The 20,236-nt window shown below is 42.0% G+C and overlaps 1 protein-coding gene and 1 long non-coding RNA gene across 3 annotated transcripts in view; one reads left to right on the forward strand and one right to left on the reverse strand.

Moving 5' to 3' along the window:
* The window catches only part of Hmcn1 (hemicentin 1), a 457,385-nt gene extending 449,440 nt beyond the window's left edge, over positions 1–7,945 (reverse strand). The window contains 1 exon segment of one of the 2 annotated variants that reach the window (NM_001271292.2): positions 7,289–7,945. In NM_001271292.2, the coding sequence (NP_001258221.1) occupies positions 7,289–7,556 (268 nt within the window). In that variant the 5' untranslated portion in view covers positions 7,557–7,945. 2 annotated transcript variants of the gene reach the window in all.
* On the forward strand, positions 7,494–14,110 carry LOC148001667 (uncharacterized). The gene is made up of 2 exons (XR_015636001.1): positions 7,494–8,157; positions 13,212–14,110. It is a non-coding gene; the product is annotated as an uncharacterized LOC148001667 (long non-coding RNA).
* The last annotated feature ends 6,126 nt before the right edge of the window (positions 14,111–20,236 follow it).

The following is a 20,236-nucleotide window of genomic DNA, read 5'->3' on the forward strand; positions in this document are numbered from 1 at the left end:
TTCTTCATCCACTGAAGAAATATTTCCCACGGATCTGGGAAATGTATTTCTGTTGCAGGACCTATAAGATGAATGAAACACTCAAGGAGAAAGCAGCAAAAATTATGTTGGAAGGAAGCAAACCATAAATAGTTTTATTAGCAATCAAGTAAAAGATTTTTTTTCCTCAGTTTAATGAAAAACAAACATGAAATACCTTCATTCTGTGGTAACCTGAACAAATATTCCTCATTCATTTTAAATACTATATTTATCAAAATCCAGTCTCTAATGTCCTCCTCGTGGTTTTAAATGTTAACTACATGTATAGGCGTGTGCTCCATCTGGAGTGAGCTCATTACTGCTGATGCCCAGAGAGACCAAGACATAGTTTCAGATCCCCTGGAGCTGGGGTTAGGGTCAGTTGTAAGTGGCCTGACAAGTGTGCTGGGAACTGAACCCAGGCCCTCTCTAACAGCAGGAAGATCTCTTAACCAGTGAGGCATCTATCTCTCCAGCCCCAGTCTCTTCTATCGTCTTGAGGGAGTTTGTATTGTGCATAGCAGTGCATCTCTACTTAGCCTCAAAAGTATCTTATGAAGTAGCATTCACACCTCAAACTAAAATATTTCATCCTGAGAAACAAATTACCATTGTTCACCCAAAACTCCTTACTCTGGTGCTAAGGAGTGGCGATTAGACACAGACTGCTCATCTTAGGTCCACAGAACTGAAGGAAAGAAAATTAAACTTTCTTTAGTTCCTCAGAGCTCTCTTTATATATATAAATATATATGCATATATACACACTTGTGTATATATATACATATATACACATATATTCATATGCATATGTGTATACACCACATACATATACATACATACCTTCATGGAAATTCTTGTTCCTGCACAACATGCTGGGACAAGGGGGGACTGGCAGCTTCTTGTTTCCTATACTTACAGAACTGGAAATCGTTCAACTTGAGGTTCAGCTCATATAAGAGCAGCTAAATTTTCAAAGTCTGCATATATGTTATTTTTCCTTATAGGAATCTTCCTGTTCCTTATGATTCAAAGTAATTCTGCTGTTGGTCAGAAAAATTCTCAGAATCTTTACATTACAAAAGGGTATTTTCTTTCTTTTTTTTTTTTTTTGGAGCTGGGGACCGAACCCAGGGCCTTGTGCTTGCTAGGCAGGCGCTTTACCACTGAGCTAAACTCCCAACCCCGTATTTTCTTAACAGTACACAGGTCTGACCAAATTGTCCAGAGCCAATGAGGGCTTATGGGTTTTATTAAAATAAAATAATAAACTTTTTAAATATAAGAGATGCACAGTGTTGATATTTCTGCGTATGAACCAAACTCTTTGTTTCCAATCTCTTTAAAGTCCCATGCCTTTACCATTGTCTGATAATGACAGTGCATTCATTTTATAGATAACAAAAGAGAGATAAGCCAAGATTATTGAACAATTTGCTTAAATTATTAAAGAATAAGAAACAACACATATGTTTTCCATTCCAAAATGAATGTTCATTGTCTTAGTCAGGGTTTCTATTCCTGCACAAGCATCATGACCAAGAAGCAAGTTGGGGAGGAAAGGGTTTATTCAGCTTACACTTCCACATTGCTGTCCATCACCAAAGGAAGTCAGGACTGGAACTCAAGCAGGTCAGGAAGCAGGAGCTGATGCAGAGGCCATGGAGGGATGTTACTTACTGGCTTGCTTCCCCTGGCTTGCTCAACTTGCTCTCTTATAGAACCCAAGACCACCAGCCCAGGGACGGCAGCGCCCACAATGGACTGGGTCCTCCCCACTTGATCACCAGTTGAGAAAATGCCTTACAGCTGGGTCTCATGAAGGCATTTCCTCAAGGGAGGCTCCTTTCTCTGTGATAACTCCAGCTTGTGTCAAGTTGACACACGAAACCAGCCGGCACACCACTCTACTCCATGACATTTGCATTTTGAAAAAACCCAGTTGAATAATGTATCTCACTGAGATTCGAATTCAGCCCGTGAGCAGGGCAACCACCCCTGTAGCTGCACAGAGAAACACAATTACAAAGATTGCTCCCTTTCTCTTCTCCATCCTCTTGCATTCTCCCCACACAGGCCCTTCATTCACTGCCTTCACCCCACTGAGACATCGATGGCTTCCCTGTTGCTAACCTCCGTTCAATGAACCAGCCTCCTTTTTTAAGACAGAGCGTTTCCTGCCACTCTGATTCAGTTTCTCTCAGTCTCTTCTTCATCACCTCTCTAAACAAGCATCCTGCAACTCCAGGCTGAGTCCTCGGACCTCTCCCTTCCCCAAGTGCAACCAGTCCTTAGTGATTTTATCTAGTCCGATAGCCCTAAATGGTATCTTCATGTTTGCTTTGGGTCGTAAGTTAACATCTCTCATTCTGCGCCCTCCCCTGTCCCCCATGAACTCTTTAGTCATGCACTTCCTTCCTCCATCTCCACTTACTGATCAAAAGGTGTCTCAAGTTTACACATGTTCAAAAATGGCGCCTCATCCTCCCACCCTTTCTATCTCCCATCACCATTCTCCACCTCAGGATTATAACCCTGCCATGCTCCTATTAACTCAAACCAAGTCTCAGAGGTCATGCTACCTTGCCTTTCCCTTATACCTCACATCCAACGCATCATCAAGTCTTCTTGGTTTTCTACTTAGAATATACCCAAACTCGATATATGAACAAGTTCAATATATGAACAAACATGAACCAACACCCATGGCTATCAACTCCACCTGAGGAATTTATAATCTTCCATTGGATCCACTCTTTATCTGCTTCCCATTACTGCACCAGAATGGTCCTGCAGATGGATAGGTCAGATTGTGTCACTGAACCATTTAGAACTCTATGATTCAGGTTGGAAAGATGACTCCATGGTTATGAGCTGCTCATCCCCAGGACGTGGCTTGATTCCCAACTCTCACAATCATCACTGGATCCAGAGGATCCAGTGCCCTCTTCTACCCTCTGCAAGTAGTACATGCACATAGTATGCATACATGGAGACAAAACACCAATACACATAAATTAATAACTGAAACTCCAAAGTAGCTCTCCATATCGCTCATGGTACAAAACCACACCTGCGGGGAGCTATAAGCCTTTTTTTCCTGAGCACATTTTATCATATTTTAGGCCCCGTTTGCCCATTCCCCTCTATCTCTTCCCATGTCACCCGAGTATCTCACTGCTGTTGAATGTGTCAAGAGGCTCTTGTCACCAGGACACTTTGCTAAGTTGTTCGTGAAGACATGCTCAATGTCCCCGCCTTTGAGACTTTGTTGAAATAGAAGCTCTTCTTCTGGACGGTCCCCAGCTGCTATACTTAAAATCCTAGCACCGTCAAGTACACTATGAGATCCTCATGTCCCTTTCCTGTTTTTTTAGATGCCTGTGTGTGTGTTAACTATTCTCTTCATTGCCTGTGTTCCCCTTTCCTCGGGAGAATGGAGGATCCATGATGGCAGGAGCCTTCCTTCTGGCTTTATTTTCTTTTGGCCCCTCAGTGCATTAAGGCAATGCCTGAAACACAGTAAGTGAGCAAGGAACACAGACCAATAGGATATGTTTCACAGGGTGAAATGCGACTGTGAGAGAAGGGGACGCCCAACTCATTAAAACACAGTGTCCACTCTCACTCCTTCTGTCTCTGGAAACTGCTTCTCAGAGAACTAGGGGAGAACTAGACCCTGGGTAACACAGGGAGTGCAGGTGGAAGAGACCATCAGCTCACCTCTACACACCATACACCACACTGTGTAGAGGAAGACAGGAATGAAATTTGAGTAGTATTAAAAACAGAAAAAATAATATAGATATTCTAATAACTGGTGACAGATAAGAATATGGAGAAACTGGATCTCACACATACTGCTATTGGGAACATAAAATGTTACAATTGCTCTGAACAGTAGCTTGCCCACACCCTCAGAAATTAAACATATAGTTACCATGACCCGGAGAGCTCACTTCTAAATAAACGCTCAGAAGAAATGAAAACATGTCTGCACAGAAACGTGAGTGTGGATATTCACAAAAGTTATTAATAAAAGGGTAGGGAGTATCTAAATCTCCACCACAGACCAGTATATAAGTAAAATATGGTATGTGGTGGAATATAATTTGGTCATATTAAAGAAATGATGACTGACGACTGGCACATGTTTCAATACGAGTGAACCTTGGAAGAATTATGTTGGCCGGAGGGATCCAGTCACACAGGACCACAGATGACTATAAATAACCTCTACAGTGGATGAGCCGGAACAAGAAATCTCAGAGAGACAGAAAAGTGGGGTCGTGGTTTGCTCAGGAGAAGACTGGGAAACTGACAACTAAATGGTACAGGGCTTATTGGGGGTCAGGAAAATCTATGAACATAATAATTTTACCAGATAAAGCAGTACATTGTATGATGAAGAAGTGTATCTCAACAAAGCTGTTACAAACTACTGTAGTAGCCAGGTGTTAGGGTACACACGTAGAATCCCAGCACCAAGAATCAGATGCGGGAAGATGGTTCATGAGTTCAAGACCAGCCTGGCCTACCTCATGAGTTCCAGACCAGTCAGGATTATATAAAAGACCATGTCTCAAAAATAAATTAATTCATTAAAAGTAATACAGGAAGCATGACTTTGGGAGTTAAAAGGCTTCTTCAACACAGTTAATTATCATTAGGATAACTGAGGCTGGCTTCTGCCTCCGTGCACTGAGGCAGCCCAGGGCGGCCGCTTCCCCTCCCCATGTGCTGCTGGTGCTACTGGGTCCTTCTCACTTTTCTCTGCATGAACCATCTTCTGATGAGCTTTATCCCCACACTGCTCATGGGTTCCACATTCTTCCTCCTTGGGCTCTGTGTTTCCAAACTACGACCACCTGTAGCCACACATCTTTCCCTGAACTGTCCTGTGGGCCTGCTCCTAAGCCCTAAAGACTAGTCAAAAGCCTAAGACAGTGTGCCACGTTCACCCATCATTCCATCTAGTGACACGGGATGACAGGGCCAGCAGAGCAAGCACTCGGGTCGTTCAATGCTAGACCCTACTTCTTTCCACATCAGTTGACTTATTCAACCATACGCACGTGTATTAGAGACTATTTAAAAAGGCATACGTAAAATAGTCACAAAATATCACAGTCAGAAATGTCCTTAGGCGTGTTCAAACCCAGTTCCCTCACTCTGATACTGAAACTGAGCTCCCAAAAGGGAAATCGACTTTTCCCCAATGTCGGTAAGATATCAATCTCCATTCAAGGCCCTTCCTGTCATTACATCCTGATCATCAGCCGAAAAGGAAACAAAACCTCTCAATGAACACACGGGCGCACACAAAGAGGAAATCAGGGGGAAAATCACATTAAATAATCTATTAAAGTGGAATTGAAGATAAATGACAATTTCATGATTTAACTGCTATTTCTCTATCTGCAGAGACATTTTAAATACCCTCGGATAATATGAACTGTTTCCTATTCTCTATTTTTAATCGTAATGGGAATATAATCAGTATGTACATTGAATTATCAGCACAATTTTATTAAAGTTTAAACTATTATTTTCTCATACAGTTTAGTTCAAAAGGGGGTCTAGTTTTATAAGTCACTGGCAATTAACACTCCTAGTTTCCCCACTTTGAATTCTGGTTGTAAAATCAACTACAATGGGGGCGCAGACTTTCTTACTGGATACCAGTTGGGAGGTCGGGAGGTAGCACACACTATACAATTAGTTATAAGATATTTCCACATCACTCCAAAACATGGTAGTTCAGCGTCCATGTATGAGACTAAACATATTTTCTATTTTTCCAGTAACACAATCTCATCATTTTTGAGGCAAGTAGATTGTGCCATAAATTAGCAATATCATTTTTTTGAGCCAACTTCAGACGCATCCCTGGTGAGGAAATATGTTTAGCCTATTCCAAAATAACAAAACCCTTGGACTGCATCATAAGTGGCATCTTATAAATTGAAACATCATGGTATTTGCAGTGTCTTACTAAGACAGTAAACACAGCAAACAATCATCAACCTCTCGATTCCCATGGCAAAGAATATCATGTCTCATCGGTGTGGAAAGGCATGTGTATACCACAGAGGACCAGGACTGCTTACTGTTGTCATTGAAGAACTTGAAGAGTCCAGAAAAATTCTAGTTCTCTCCCAATGGATCCCAAGGACACCTTTCTAAATAGCTGAAATACACTACATTTAATAACTGGCAATAATTAGGATTTTAATACGTGTGGCAAATGCAGGAGGAAGGGGCGGGAGGGGAACCGAGATCTTCAACATCGTGCTCTCATTGTGAAAGAGGCTATGCCAAAGTCTAGTGAAGAGAGAATTTCAGAAGCAAGGGTAATGTGGGAGAGCAGTGGGGGGAGGGCTCTGAAGAAACCACTGTTTTCTTTCTTCCACTGAGCAGCTACTTGCCTAATGAAACTCAGGTGGACACGAGACAGTAAGCCCCAGGGCTCCCGCTGTAATGCTACCCTCCATGATGACAATGAAGGCTCCTAGGAGCCTTGCACAGAGGTGCTACTTGAAAAAGAAACTGCAGAGAGTAAATAGGATCATGTTACACTGCAGCAGCGGAAAGCCACGGCTTCAGGGCACAACATAAAGTGAGTTTTCTTCAACTACCTTTTGAGAGCACAGACCTAGCAAATTACATGCATTTGTATTGCCTGAGACACGGACATAGTGTTTACACACATCTGTGAATCTAACCAATGATGACCCCGGTGCAACCGTGAATAGATTCAGTTAAGGAATGAATGGCTTCTGTCTTTCATTTTCATGCCTCCAGTTCCAATCCTAGTTGCTATTTACAGACTTGCTCATGTGTCCCGCAGCAGGTCTGATTCTCTCCCATGTGAGATTATCTTGAGAGTGTGCTTGCCCTGATGTTGAAAACCGGATTCCTGTCTTGTGGCTGCCTTTGCAATTAAAACAGTCTTTAGCTTTAAAATGCAGGCCAGTTAGCTCTGAGTTTGCTGCTGTTGCTGCTACAAAGTCCTGGTTCTGATCTTCAGAGGACTGCATTTCCAGATCAGGGCAATCTCCCTAAGCAAACCATCTATTCGCCCTAGCTGAGCTGAGAGCTTTGAAAGCAAACCCAGATGCCTATAAGCAATTCTTTGTTACTACCTATTCTGCTGCATATTTTTTAAAATGCTTTTGAAACTTTCTGACAATAAAACAAATCCACAGCATAAGAAATAGTAGAATTATGAATCACAACAAATTCAGAGAGTAAGTATTCCCCTTACCTGGATCATGGAAGGGCACCAAAGCAAAGTTGTAAAGAGGTCTCTTAGGTCTTTTCAAAGACGTCTCCAAAATTTTGGAAGCCCCTTCAATAACCTGAACTAAATCATCATACATGGAGCCAGTCACATCAAACACAAAAGCCAACGTGGACGCCCCCTCCGGAATCTCCTCAGCCCTGCTCTCCGACTGCGGGGTCCCAACTCCAGCTAGGGAAGAATGAAAAAGAGCCACCAGGAAAACTGTGTGGACCAGTTCCTGGGCAATCATTTTTTTTTTCTTTTCTTTTCTTGTTTTGCTCGCTGCTTTTCTCTTTGCCCTGAGCTCCTTAGCACTGTGCTTACTCCTCAGCAGCAAGCAGAGGACTTCCTCCCCGGTGCCTCATCAGCTTTTTGCAGTCTCTGAACTAACTCAAAGTTTGGAGCGGAGAAGGAGATGAGGACCAGCCCAGAGCCCGGGTCCTTCCAGGAGCTGGGCTGGGCTGGGCAAGGATGCAGCGCCTTTTGTCCGGCTGAGTAGGTCGTGGGCTCTAGGCGGCCGCGTGCAGGGAGCTGCGAGTAGCCGAGTGCCGGCAGAGCGCCGGGTCCATGCCCCGGGGACGCTGCGAGCCTGCGGTGCCGCCTCCGCCGCCGCCGCGCTCCAGGCCAGCGACTGAACCTCCCAACTTTCCACTGCTAGCCCCTCGGAGGGGAAGCCGGGCGCGACCTCTCCTTCTGATTGGCCAGCGGCCGTCCCTCCTCTGCTGGAGCCCCCACCCCAGAGGGTGACTTTCCCCTCCCTGAGTTCCAAGTCGCTCCAGGACCGGGGAAGCGCTCTCACTGTCAGCTCCCGTGTTCCCCTCAGAGCTATAACCAATCTCCAAAACTCCAAGGTAAACAATGGTTTTCAAGAATGTGTGGCCCACTCCCAAATTCAAGGGCATCGCATTAGCTAGCACAAAGGGAATTGGTGCACATTTTTTCCTAATGTGTGCAACGCTGCTTCAAACAACACTTCTCTCATAATTCCCAAGCCCACCCCAAGTGCAGGAAGCTAAGATGCTTCCTGTCCCTCCATCCACCATTCAGCCCAGCCAGAAGGGGGAGCTGGAACCTTCTTTCCTCTGGGCTGCAGCTACAGGATGGATGATTCTTTGATCTTCCGCGGCGGGGGGGAAGGGGGGGGGGGCTCGAGGGGAGTTTAGCCCTGAGGAAGGCACAGGGTGGGGGGAGCTGTAGAGCCAAAGGAGAATGAAAGGAGATAGGAGGAAAGTAAGAGACATCATAAAGTCACTAGCTATGCTGTGGGACTAGAGAAGGAAGCTGGGTATCAATAAAACATCGTCATAGAAGGGAGGGGGCGTTTTTAAAAAGAATGAGACATACTGAATTCATATTAGAAATCTGGGGGAGTTGTAATTTCATTATCAAGATTCGCTTTGTCTGCAAAGCATGGTGCTGGGGAATAATATTCCCTTTTCAAGTACCCTCTTGTACAACTATGTGTCAGGTCTCAGGCAAAGATCCACTGAAAGGTTGTAACCCTCAGTGACATTTTTTCTTGCCAAAACTTAAGGAAACTTTACCGTGGAAAACATTACACTGTTCTTCCAAGTCGTAATCATTATATACATTGTAGACGTATTAACAGATCTAAGAAGGTAAGCAAAGAAAGTCAGTCATGGGCTAACCATTTCTTTGTTCCCCTTTAGCAAATACTTTTTCTTTTCCTGGAAAAGGATTATTGTCTGGATGCAAGCATTCAAACTAGAGCACTCGGGCAGCTTTAAACTGGGTTTAAGTGTGTATGAGACCACCCTCCAGCAGTGGGGCAGCCTGAGAAAGGGCCAGCTCCTACTAGCCTTTTATAATCTCCGACTGTCTTCCCTTTCAGACCCACCAGCTGTGGGACTTGATTTTATGATGCCTATAAGTCATGTCACTTAAAGGAAGCACACAGGCCATTTGGGCAGGGTGGGAATATGAGGGAGAGGGAGAGAATGTGTTTCCTTTCCAAGTAGTATTTAGAGAATGTTGAATGCTATTTGAGTAGTCCATTCCTTTGTTTATTTAAAAAAAGATTTCATTCTAGGTCATAGAGACCTGAGCTATTCCAGGTGCTCAGGGAGGTGGGAGAGTTCTGCATTCTACAGACAGGCAGCCGGACAGACAGCCGGGTGCTAAGTCCAGCATGGGGCATAATAGCTGTGACTTTCAGCAAGCTACCTACCTTCTTCCTGCCTTTTTTTATTTACTTGTAATAGGAAACCATGGCAGTTACCTGGTCAGGATTAAATGATCCATACATGTTCCAGGTGCATTTGGGGGAAAGGGAGTGTTGTGTAAATTGACTATTCGACAAATGTCAAACCAATTTGTTTAATGGTGTTAAATCTTAAATTAAAATGAAATCTGAATTAAGTTAAATTTTCTATATCACTACTGATTACTGCCCACTTGTGATCAGTTATTGAGAATTATTTTGAAATATAGGATTCTGGATCTGCCAATAGATTTTCTATATCATTACTGATTCCTGTTCACTTGTGATCAGTTAAGGAGAATTGTATTGAAATGTAGGACTCTGTGGATCTGTCAATCTTTTTGAAGTTCTGTGAGTTTGTGCTATATGCATTTTGAACGTTTGTAATCAAATGCAGTTGGTATTATGTCCTTTTGATTGATAAACATATCTTTAACATTATGACACATTCATTTTCAATGGCATTATTTTAATCTGAAATATACATTGTCTAATATACAATCTAGATTGTCTAATACAAGCATTCTAACTTTTCTATGACTAGTGTTAGCATGATGTTTGCTTTTATTTTCATTTCTAAACCTATTTGTGTCATTATATGTAAAATGTATTTCTTGTACTCATCATGCAATTGAGTCTTTTTATAAATCCAAACCAACAATCTCTGTCTTTTTATGAATATAGTTAGTCCATTTACATTCAGCGTGTTGGAGAGCATGGTTGTACTTAGAACAATCACCTTTCTATTGGTGTCTATTTTATTTGTGTTGACTGATGATTTTTATTATATCTCCATTGTTAAGCTAGATTTTTTTTTAACTATTACTATTACCTTTTGGTTAATGGTTAATTTAGGGTTTCTAATCTGGATCTTTAATTAAATATATTTTCCCTTCAAGAATGTTACGTATTACTTCAGATAGAAGAACCTTGGACTATGGCTGGGCAAATAACTGAGAAGTAGAGTGCTTGCCTAGCATGTGGGAGACTCTGGTTTTGATTTCCAGTGCTAGAAAGAAGGGGGGAGGAGAGAAAGATTTCCAATTCACCTCTCCTGAGCTACAGTGTGTTTTTTTTATCCATTTTTCCATTTTAAGCTCCACACTGGTTTCTCTAATGTGGCCCCACTAGAAATTGATTGTCTCACCTTTGTGTGTTTGAAAAAGTCTTTATTTCACCATTCTTTTTGAAAACATCGAAAGGTAGAAGCAGAAACGCTGGCATGTTTGGTTGTTTTCCTTGGTGCTTCCTTTCACTCTATTTCTGGTGAGAAATCTCCGCCATCTTTCTATGTGCTCCTCTGCATGAGCCAGATCTTTTCCTCTTGGTGATTCTTATCATCACTGTTGTTCGCAGTTTGAGTGCAGACCTGGATATTGTTCCCCCTGTGTCCCTTGGAGGTTTAGAACTCCTTCCACCTCTCACCATCAGATTTGGATATTCTAGAACAGTATCCCTTTCTTCTGTCTCCTACTTCACCTTCCTTTGGGAACTTGAGGACACGTGTGCAGGAGTCACTTGAAACTGTTCCAGTGCTCACTAACATTTTGCCCATTTCCCTTAATCATTCTTTTACTTCCCTGGTTTCATTTTTATGCTTTCTATACTATTTCTTTATGATCTCTTAGTCTATTCCTTACTGTCTAACACACTAGTGGTCCCTCTTGTGTAATTTCATCATGAATGTTGCAGTTTCCATCCATCTCCAGGAGTGCAATTTAGATGCTTTTATAAACCCCGATGCCTCACTTTGAATCTATAACTACACTACATGCAGGTACAGTAGTTGGTGATCTGTCTCAGTACATGGGTTGCTGTAAAGGAATGTTGATTGAGCAACATGGCTGCTCTGGCAAGGGAATCACATCCAAAGACCTTCTAGATCTACATGACCTGGCCAGAATGCAGACATGCCCTAGATTACAGTTTGATCTGGTTGGAATACAGACATGCCCTTAATATACGTCTTTAATCCCTAACAAAGAAGGTAAGGTTAATTTGTTAAAGAAAGCAGCCATGTTTGAAACTGACATCTACTTGTGGGGCAGTCAAAGTAATGAATCATAAAAAGATTTGACAGAATGAATCAGAAATGGGATGTTCCCAACTCACTCCCTCACCATAGGAAAGAGAGGTTACTTAAGAGCATAGAGAGTGAGGTGGTGTGTGTGTGTGTGTGTGTGTGGGTGTGTGTGTGTGTGTGTGTGTGTGTGTGTGTGTGTATGAAAGTTTTACAGGGACAATTTTACAGAGACAGATTGCAAGGAGATCAAGCTAGACATAGATGAAGACAATAAGCCAAAGAATGAGACGGAGCCAGATGGCTAGAACATATTGCCAAAGTCAATATAAGGCCAAGCAGAGCAATTCAGTCAGAAGCCACAAGAAGCAGGATGGAATCAGTCAGCTTGGAAGACTGGATTATACAGAGGCTAGAAGCTTTCCTCTTACACCTAGGATAGTTAGAGTAAAGAAGGAAACACTTTGGGCTCAGCCCAAATGGTGTATTTCTCAGCTTGAGCATGGCCCTTACCTCATCCCTTCAGCTGAGGAGATAAAAGTAACACATACAGGCTGCTTTTTCTGAGGACTCAGAATCTTGATATGTCAGACATTGTGAATTTTACTTTAAAGCATCTCAGTACTCTTGTAAATATTCTTCACTTTGCTCCAGGACAGAGTGGAGATTTTTGGAAACAGTTTCAACCTTTTTCAGAACTTTCTTTTTAACTATCTAGATATACCAAAACAATTTCCATCTAGAACTATTTATTCCCCATTACTAGAAAAGGATCACTCTATGTCTTTTGCCCAATTTTCTGCAAGTCATGACCAGTGATAATGGATCCACCTGTGACCCCACTCATTTCTCTTTCTTCTTAAATGACAGCCTTTAGACATTGGACAATGTTGTAGGATTGAGTTGCCAGCAGCCTTTAGCAGTGGCCAACTTCATGAGACATTTGTGTATGCTTCTTCCTTGATTTGTTCTTCCATTTCTTTTACCTACCACAACGTATGTCTTCATTTTTGCTTTCTGGGGAACTTTGGGTGATACTCTCTGAGACTGGTATAGCTGAAATAGTTACAGAAGAGACTGAATGTGACCTGATGCTGAATGACAGACCTGTGAGAATTGGCAGTATATTTCCATCTCTGGGTACTGTTCCTTTGAATCCCATTAAGTGCTTCTTTCCCAAGCCCTGAGTGTTTCCCTCACATAGACATACTGACTCTCTGAAAACCTGAGAAGTTCTCTATCTACACGGTTCCATTTAGTGTTGTCTCCTCTACATCCTAGCAAAAGCTCCCTGGATTTTTCTGGTCCCTCTCCTCAGCTCAGCAGTCTACTGGGTCTCGCCTCTACTCATCTTCAGATACCTGGGAATTCTTCCAAGATGGTAAACTAGGAAAGCTGTAGGTTCTGCCAGTAGTTTCCATCTCTGTGGGGTTGCTTTCTCTTTTTTATGAGAATAAAATAAAATAGTGCTCATAATATATTTAGCCTGGGATCTAGCAATAACTCTACACTCAAAGTTTAATTTTATTAATATCACATTTAAATGACTTGAATGTTTGAACCTATATGCATTCGAGGCATTGAATACAAGAATATGGTAAGAATACAAGGCATAAAAAGGGATAGAAAACTAAAGAGGCTGTTTGTTGTTTGTTTGTTTATAGAATGTCTTTAGTAGCAGCTGTACTTTGGATATTGACTGCCTCCCAGCGACTTTGTCCTCAGCAGGTGACAGAACTGAGAAGTAAAGAAAACTGGAAGTGATTGCTGCTGGAGGGAAAATGCATCGGGAAACATTTGTCCTTGATCTGGGAACCGCAGCCCCTTCCTGTTTCTTGTAATCCCCTGCTCTCATAAGGTGGGCGGTGTCCTCTGCCTGCACTCTACCCTGGTGCTGTGCCTACCCCGCATCTGAAAAACACGATAAAACAGTGGTTCTCAACCTTCCTAATGCTTTGACTTTTTAATACACCTCCACATGTCTTAGGGACCCCTAACTGTAAAATTATTTTTCTTGCTACTTCATAACTATAATTTTACTATAGTTATAAACCATAATGTAAATATCAGCATTTTCTAATGGCATTAGGTGACCCCTGTGAAAGGGTCATTTGACTCCCAAAGGGGGTCTCAACGCACAGACTGAGAACCATTGCAGAAGACCATTTGAGCATGAGCTGAAACCTGCAAAACTGACCCACGGTAAATCTTCCCCTCTCGTGAATTTACTCTCGTGCATTTTGTCAGAAGGATTGAGAGCTAATTAGCACATTGCCTCTCTACCATCCTGAAACAAGTGGGTGGTAACAGTTGAGACTGTGTTGAATGTCTGTAGGACACTACTGTTAGAAAAGAGGATAACATGAGAAAGAACATTCGGTTATTAAGAGATATTTATCCTTACATAAGCACTCCTATAGAGACGTGCATGCATGCACCTTCTATAATCTCTGATATGTCTCTCTAATTTGCCCTTCTGCACTTGATGATCCATGCCTTGGACAGAGCGAAGGCCTCCATGAACCCTCTCATTCCTTTCAATAAACTCTGATTACTGTTGAAATGCAAGTGTTCACAAACAAGCCAGCCAACTAGACAGAAATTTTATTTATTCTTTAGAGGAAATGAATCCCCAAGTGCATATTTTGGCCACAATCACTTGAGAAAACGAAGATTGGAAGTTGGAGAAAAGTGAGTTAGAAAAGTCTCAAATCCCAGGTTGAAGATAGGAAAGAGTAGACCAACAAAAATAGTAATAGTAGTAGTAGTAGTAGTAGTAGTAGTAGTAGTAGTAGTAGTGATGGTGGTGGTGGTGGTGGTGGTCGTGGTGGTGGTGGTAAAACAGTGGCATTCAGATCAGTATTTCTTAGGAAATACATTTGAGCCTGTTCTCTACCCTTGTTATTAAGAAGTATACACATGTGGAAAGAACAAGTTTGTAAATGTAATCGCACTTTACTCTTTGCTTGAGTTCTGTCATCTTATCCCAGACACACAATTGATTTCTAACACTATTCTAGCTGTAACTCTGAGAATCTTACCCAAAGATCCCTGGAATGTTAAGGAAGTACAAACTTGATAGGTAAAGAGAACGGAGAGCCAGAGCCACAAAGAAGGAATAGACTATATGACTTTAGGAAGCCCCATGTTCCAATGGACAACTAATAATTCCATCTCATAAAACTATCAAGTATCTAAAACCTATTCCTTAAAGAGAAAGAATAGGTGGGGTAAAGAAAAGAAAAGCTATCTGTCCACTGGGACCCGTCACAATAGTAAAGTCCATGCACATTTTGGGCTCTTACATATAAAGTTGCTGATTTGGTTTGTATGACATCCTGCACCAAGACATCAACAGACAAGCCCAGGACAATACGACAAGCCCATCATAAAGGCTAAGCAAGAAGTTGTCAGAGATTAACTGTGTGACCCTGATCAGACCCTAGGTAGAACCTGAATCAGATGAAGCTGAGAAGATACAAGGGATGAGTTAACAGTGTCCAAAAGGCAAGCTAACCCAAAGAGTTGGTGGGTGTTATTCAGCATTGTCCCTCATTTGACAGCATAGTAAACTGCCTGAACCCAGCCCTCTGTCTAGGACTGCTAAACTCTATTTGGTAATTTACTTATCCATTTGTCAAGAAATTCAGTGAAAGCCAAGCATGGTGGTTCACACTCAGGAAGCTGAGCTAGGACTAGTACATTGAGTTGGAGGTCCATTTGGGCTACGTAGTAAATTCAAGGTTATCATGGTCTACATAGTGGAGGCCCTGTCTAGAAATATAAAAAGGGGGGGGGGTGATTAAAGACAGACAAAAATAAATTCATTCACACGTGTTAGTTGTGCACAACTCATGCAAAGTACTAGACAATTAGTATCTGTTCCTGTTCCCAAGGAACTTAACATTCTAGTATAGAAGACAAAGATAAAAGGATTCTTTGAGAGATAAAATCCAACATTCTAAGAAACCATATATAAGGCATGTGCTTACCTTAAGAAAATCAGATCAACTACCCCAAAAGTAAGGCACGTACAGTGAGTGCAGAAACACCAGCATTAGTTGTGAGTGTGGGTCAAGGAGCAAGGACCTTGCCTAGGACTGCAGATTTGGTTGGACTATGAGGTAACAGCAGCAGGAGCGCCAGCAGACATCAGCAGCAATGGAGGCCAGTGGTCCATCTTGAAGGTCCACAAAGACAATGAAGAACTTTAAGCTAAAGAACAAATATTTAGTCAGACTTGAATAAATCGCTCAAATTTTGAAAGATGGAGTAAGAAATCCTACTATTTTTTAAAAGGCTAACGATGAGTTGCATTCATAATATGGACAGCATCCTTCATCCCAGGAAACAGAGACTTGCAGAGTTTGACATCTTGGCTAAGTCAACAGCACAGAAAGGGTCTCCCATTCCAAGCCCAGGGTCTTTATGTCTTCTTAATGCTATGGCTGTATCTTAGGAGGGCATGAGCTAATAAGTCACGTATAATACAAGGAGAGGCTAGGACAACAACATCAAAATTATTTGGAGCTTTTAGCTGTCTTTAACAGAAATAGAACTCTAATAGAAATGGAACTCTAAAATAAAGAACCCACAAACAACCTTGAACACTCTAAGGGCCAAGACAGAGACAAGTAGAAAAAGCAAAATGTCACAGTTGGTCTGTGCTCGATCATTCAGAGCCCCTGAGATTTCCCAGAGGCAGGGGTGGGAATGGAGATAGGCTATGAACACCATAGCAGATTTTGCCAGAATGTGTAGCAGATGACTGGATATTGCCAGTTTCTTGCTCACAATCACCAATTAGTCTCACAAGTCTTTACCTACGTTTTCATTAGTTATGCTCTATGTGAGGGACAGGGAAATGGCGTAGAAGAGAAAACATCTCCTTAATGAGTCTAGTGCATTTCCAGCACTCACCCGAAAGAGCTCTCCAAATTCTCTGTTTACCCTCGAACTTGTTCTGTGTGCCCTGAAGCAGACAAGAGTGTTGGTTAAGTACTTCACACGCTCATCTAATTGGGACCATCAGTCACACTGGGTCTGATAAGGCCTAGCTCAGGCATTTGCTGACTTAATTAGAGCCATGAATGATTCTACAGCAGTTTGCAAATCTCTAAACAGCTCCATGTCATCCTCAATCATCCATCCCAAAGAGTCTGCTTCTCCATGGAAGGAGGCCCAGTGTTAGTTTATGTTTACATTAGCACATTTCTACAGGGTAACTTGCAATCACCATTGAATTGAGTGTAGAATACTTCTGTATGGGTTGTAGTGATTATAATTGGCATTGAAGTTACACACACACACACACACACACACACACAAATTAAAGTTAGGTTTGTCCTTCTCTTGTCTCCCTTAAGGCAATAAAAGGACAGAAAGCCATCATGTATGTTGTAACTGGAAAATTAATCGCATCAAATATTCTCTATAGTAATCAAGTTATAAGTCTGGAACGGGCTTATAAAAAACAGATGTTTACATTCTTGCTCTCCTTGGGCACCAATGTCAAGAGAAGAAAACACAGAACAGCTATGTCATACCATGCTTTGGAGAATGTAACACTTTGCTTTTACTTTCTTTAATGAAGCCACAAAGTCTGTGGCCAGAGAGGAGAACAGGCTAAAAGGGAAAACACTAGGGGGTCTAATCTTCCAGTCCTTATATAGACAAAATTATTTTCTTCAGTGATGGAACAGGAAATGTGCTGCCTCAGGAAGAGGGAACGGATCAGGGTAAGAGGAAGCAAGTATCTGGCAGCTTGTCTTGTGTGGCTGGGCTGAGACCCTAGCTCTCTAAGGCTTGTGACTCTGGTTCATGGTTCACCTGTGGCCTGCTCTATAAAGACTCAGCTCTCTTCTTGTCTTCATCTTGAAATGAAGACCAAGAGACCTACAGGCTGTTCTCACTCAGGAAGAATCCTGTAAAGCCTAGTTTAGTGTTTTATGAGGAAAAGAGGTCAATGTGTGAAAAAGCTTGGTCACCTGCCTACAGTGGTATAACATTGGAGGGGAGGTAGAGTGCATGGTGGGAAGAAGTTGGGTCATTGAGGGATGCCCTTGAAGAGGCTACTGAGAATCTAGGATCCCCTTTCTCTCTTGGTTTCCGGGCAGCACTGGAATGACCAACCTCTGTGTGCTTTCACATGAGCCACTGAACCACAGCAGGCCCAAAGCAACAGAAGAGAGTGTACTAAAACCTATAAACCCAGCAGCTAAAATTAATTAATCATTCTTGAATGTTGGTTATCACTGATGTTTTGCCATAGCAATAGAAGGCTGACAAAGGCCCTTCACTAAACAGAGAAAAGACTGAGGCTGAGAGAGTGGTTCGCCTAAAATCAAAAAAGAAATACTTGAAACAGTGCTGCAAGGTTTATTTTGGTTTTGGTTTTGGTTTTGGTTTGGTTTTGGTTTGGTTTTAAATCTCATGACGGTCACTCTCCCACCTCACCAGTCGCACTACCTAACACTCAGCCTTTTGCCAGGCACTATTTGAGAGCCCAATGCATATTGACAGACTTGACCACATTTATTCTTTACTCCAAAACTATATAGGCAATCAACCCAATAATCAGCATAAGAGAAAGTGAAAAGGAACACAGAGCTGGTGGTCACCTGTCCGACTTATCCCAGCTTGCCTTTCTTGTCAGTTTTCATCTCCCGCCTCTAGTCCAGATTGTCCCTGTCATTTTTGTTGTAAAATTGAAAGCATTGCTGGTGACACACAGTACATTCAATGACCTCACGTGATACTGTAGGGTCTCCTCATGTGCGATTGTGGCTTATTTAGGAGAAAACGATACTCCGTTTTAATACCTTTTGATTTTGTGAATTATTCATGAAGTAGTTTTTGATTCTGGGCCTTTCTTCTTGCTCAGAAGTCTTCAGAGTTCTGCTTTTCGTTGTTTTGTTTTGCTCAGTTTTCTTCCTTATTAGTTGTAAACTAGAGCTGATTTTATTTTTCTGCCACAATGCCATGAATTCCTCTGGGATAAGGAGTGCATTTTGAGGCTAGAGAGATGGTTCAGTGATTTTAGAGTCCTGGCTGCTCTTCCAGAGGACCAGGGTTTAAATCCTACCACCCACATGGCAGTTCACAATTCTCTGTAACTCAAGTGCCAGTGGATCCAACACCTTCACACAGACATACATGTAAGTCAAACACCAATGCACATAAAATTAATTAATTATATTTTAAAAAAGAACTGCATTTCATTCATTCTCATGTAGGAGGAATTCAATAGCAGCCCTTTGAAGAACTACTGAATTCACGGTGATTCACCATGATTCACAATGACAATGACTTCGCATGAGGACTTCAAACATATTCTTAGATATAAGTGTAACAATGCACATGAATACATCTAAAACCCCCAACAACCTTGTAAGATGAGCATCTCTATAACCATTTCAAATATGAACAGACAATACTCAGAACAGCAAGGCTACATCAGTGTCTGGGGAGAGCCGGGAGGGAAACCCAGGCCCTTCAGTAAGATCGCCAGCACAATGTGTTGTCATACAATGTCTTTATAAGAGGCTGCCCGCAGAGTTCCTGGAAAACCCAATATTCTGAAGAGCAAATGGATCATTTTCAGAACAGAGAAATTGCTTAAATCATCAGGCTTAGATGAAACTTCATTACTGACCTCAAGTAGGTAATCGGTATCCTGTAGAAATGAAGATAATCCAGCAGATTGTGTTAAAATTGAAATGAAAGCTTTTTAAGTAAAATAAAAGAATGGTATAAACCCATCACCTGTCTGTCAGGGGAAACCTTCGACCACCTCCTGCAGACCAGGGGCAGATGAGTGTTACAATATGAATTTCCTGATGTCCCTTGAACAATATGGAAACGGATTAGGATTCAGGTGGCAGCCACACTCCGCTTCTCATTGACACCTTCATTCAAATACCTCTCAGAAAAATAAAACCTTCATCTCTCTTTTTTCATAAACCTACCTCTGTGTCTTCACAATAATGTTCTTCCTGGGCTCAGGATTTACTCGTGCTCACCAAATTCTTATCTTATTGGGTCAGAAAGGGGCTCTGAAAACCAGAACACCTACTATTCTAGACAGCTGGGAACCTTGCCTAACGCAAAAGAACAGAAGAACCCCCTACCTTTGTACCCCTCATTCCAACACTTGGTGACTCTGTCAGAAGGGCTGTCCTTGTTTGTGCTTCTTTTCACGCAGCTTAAGACTTCCCTCATGCTCTGTTTTCAGAGAAACCACAGCTGCTTCCAGCCTCCCACCATTCCCCAGGACTAATTAACGAGTGGAAGAATGAACTGAACCCATTCCAACTGCCTTTACTTTTTTGCAAAGAACTCAGTCCTGTTTAAATCACATTAATGAAGACACTGAATAACTCCAAGAGTCTCTAAAGGAATAAGAAACTGCACCGTGAAACCACCCACTCTCTTCCCTTTTCTTGTCAGTCTACATTAGTTTTAAAATACACATAAAACTAAAAACCCATCTCCAGAAAGCTGGTGATCGGTGGCGATGGAGGTTCAGGTGTGAGCATTGTTTATGGCTCTCCTCAGCGGTGTGAACCTGGGAGAATGGAGCCTAAAAGTGAGACAGACTAAAATCCCGTGCAATAGCCAACTTTATTCAGAGCACTGGGAAATTTATACCCTGTGGGTTAAGAGACATGTGAGCAAAGTGTCCAATCGC

Source organism: Rattus norvegicus, chromosome 13, assembly GCF_021556685.1.
Source record: "Rattus norvegicus strain SHRSP/BbbUtx chromosome 13, alternate assembly SHRSP_T2T, whole genome shotgun sequence".
In the NCBI taxonomy this organism is placed as follows: domain Eukaryota; kingdom Metazoa; phylum Chordata; class Mammalia; order Rodentia; family Muridae; genus Rattus; species Rattus norvegicus.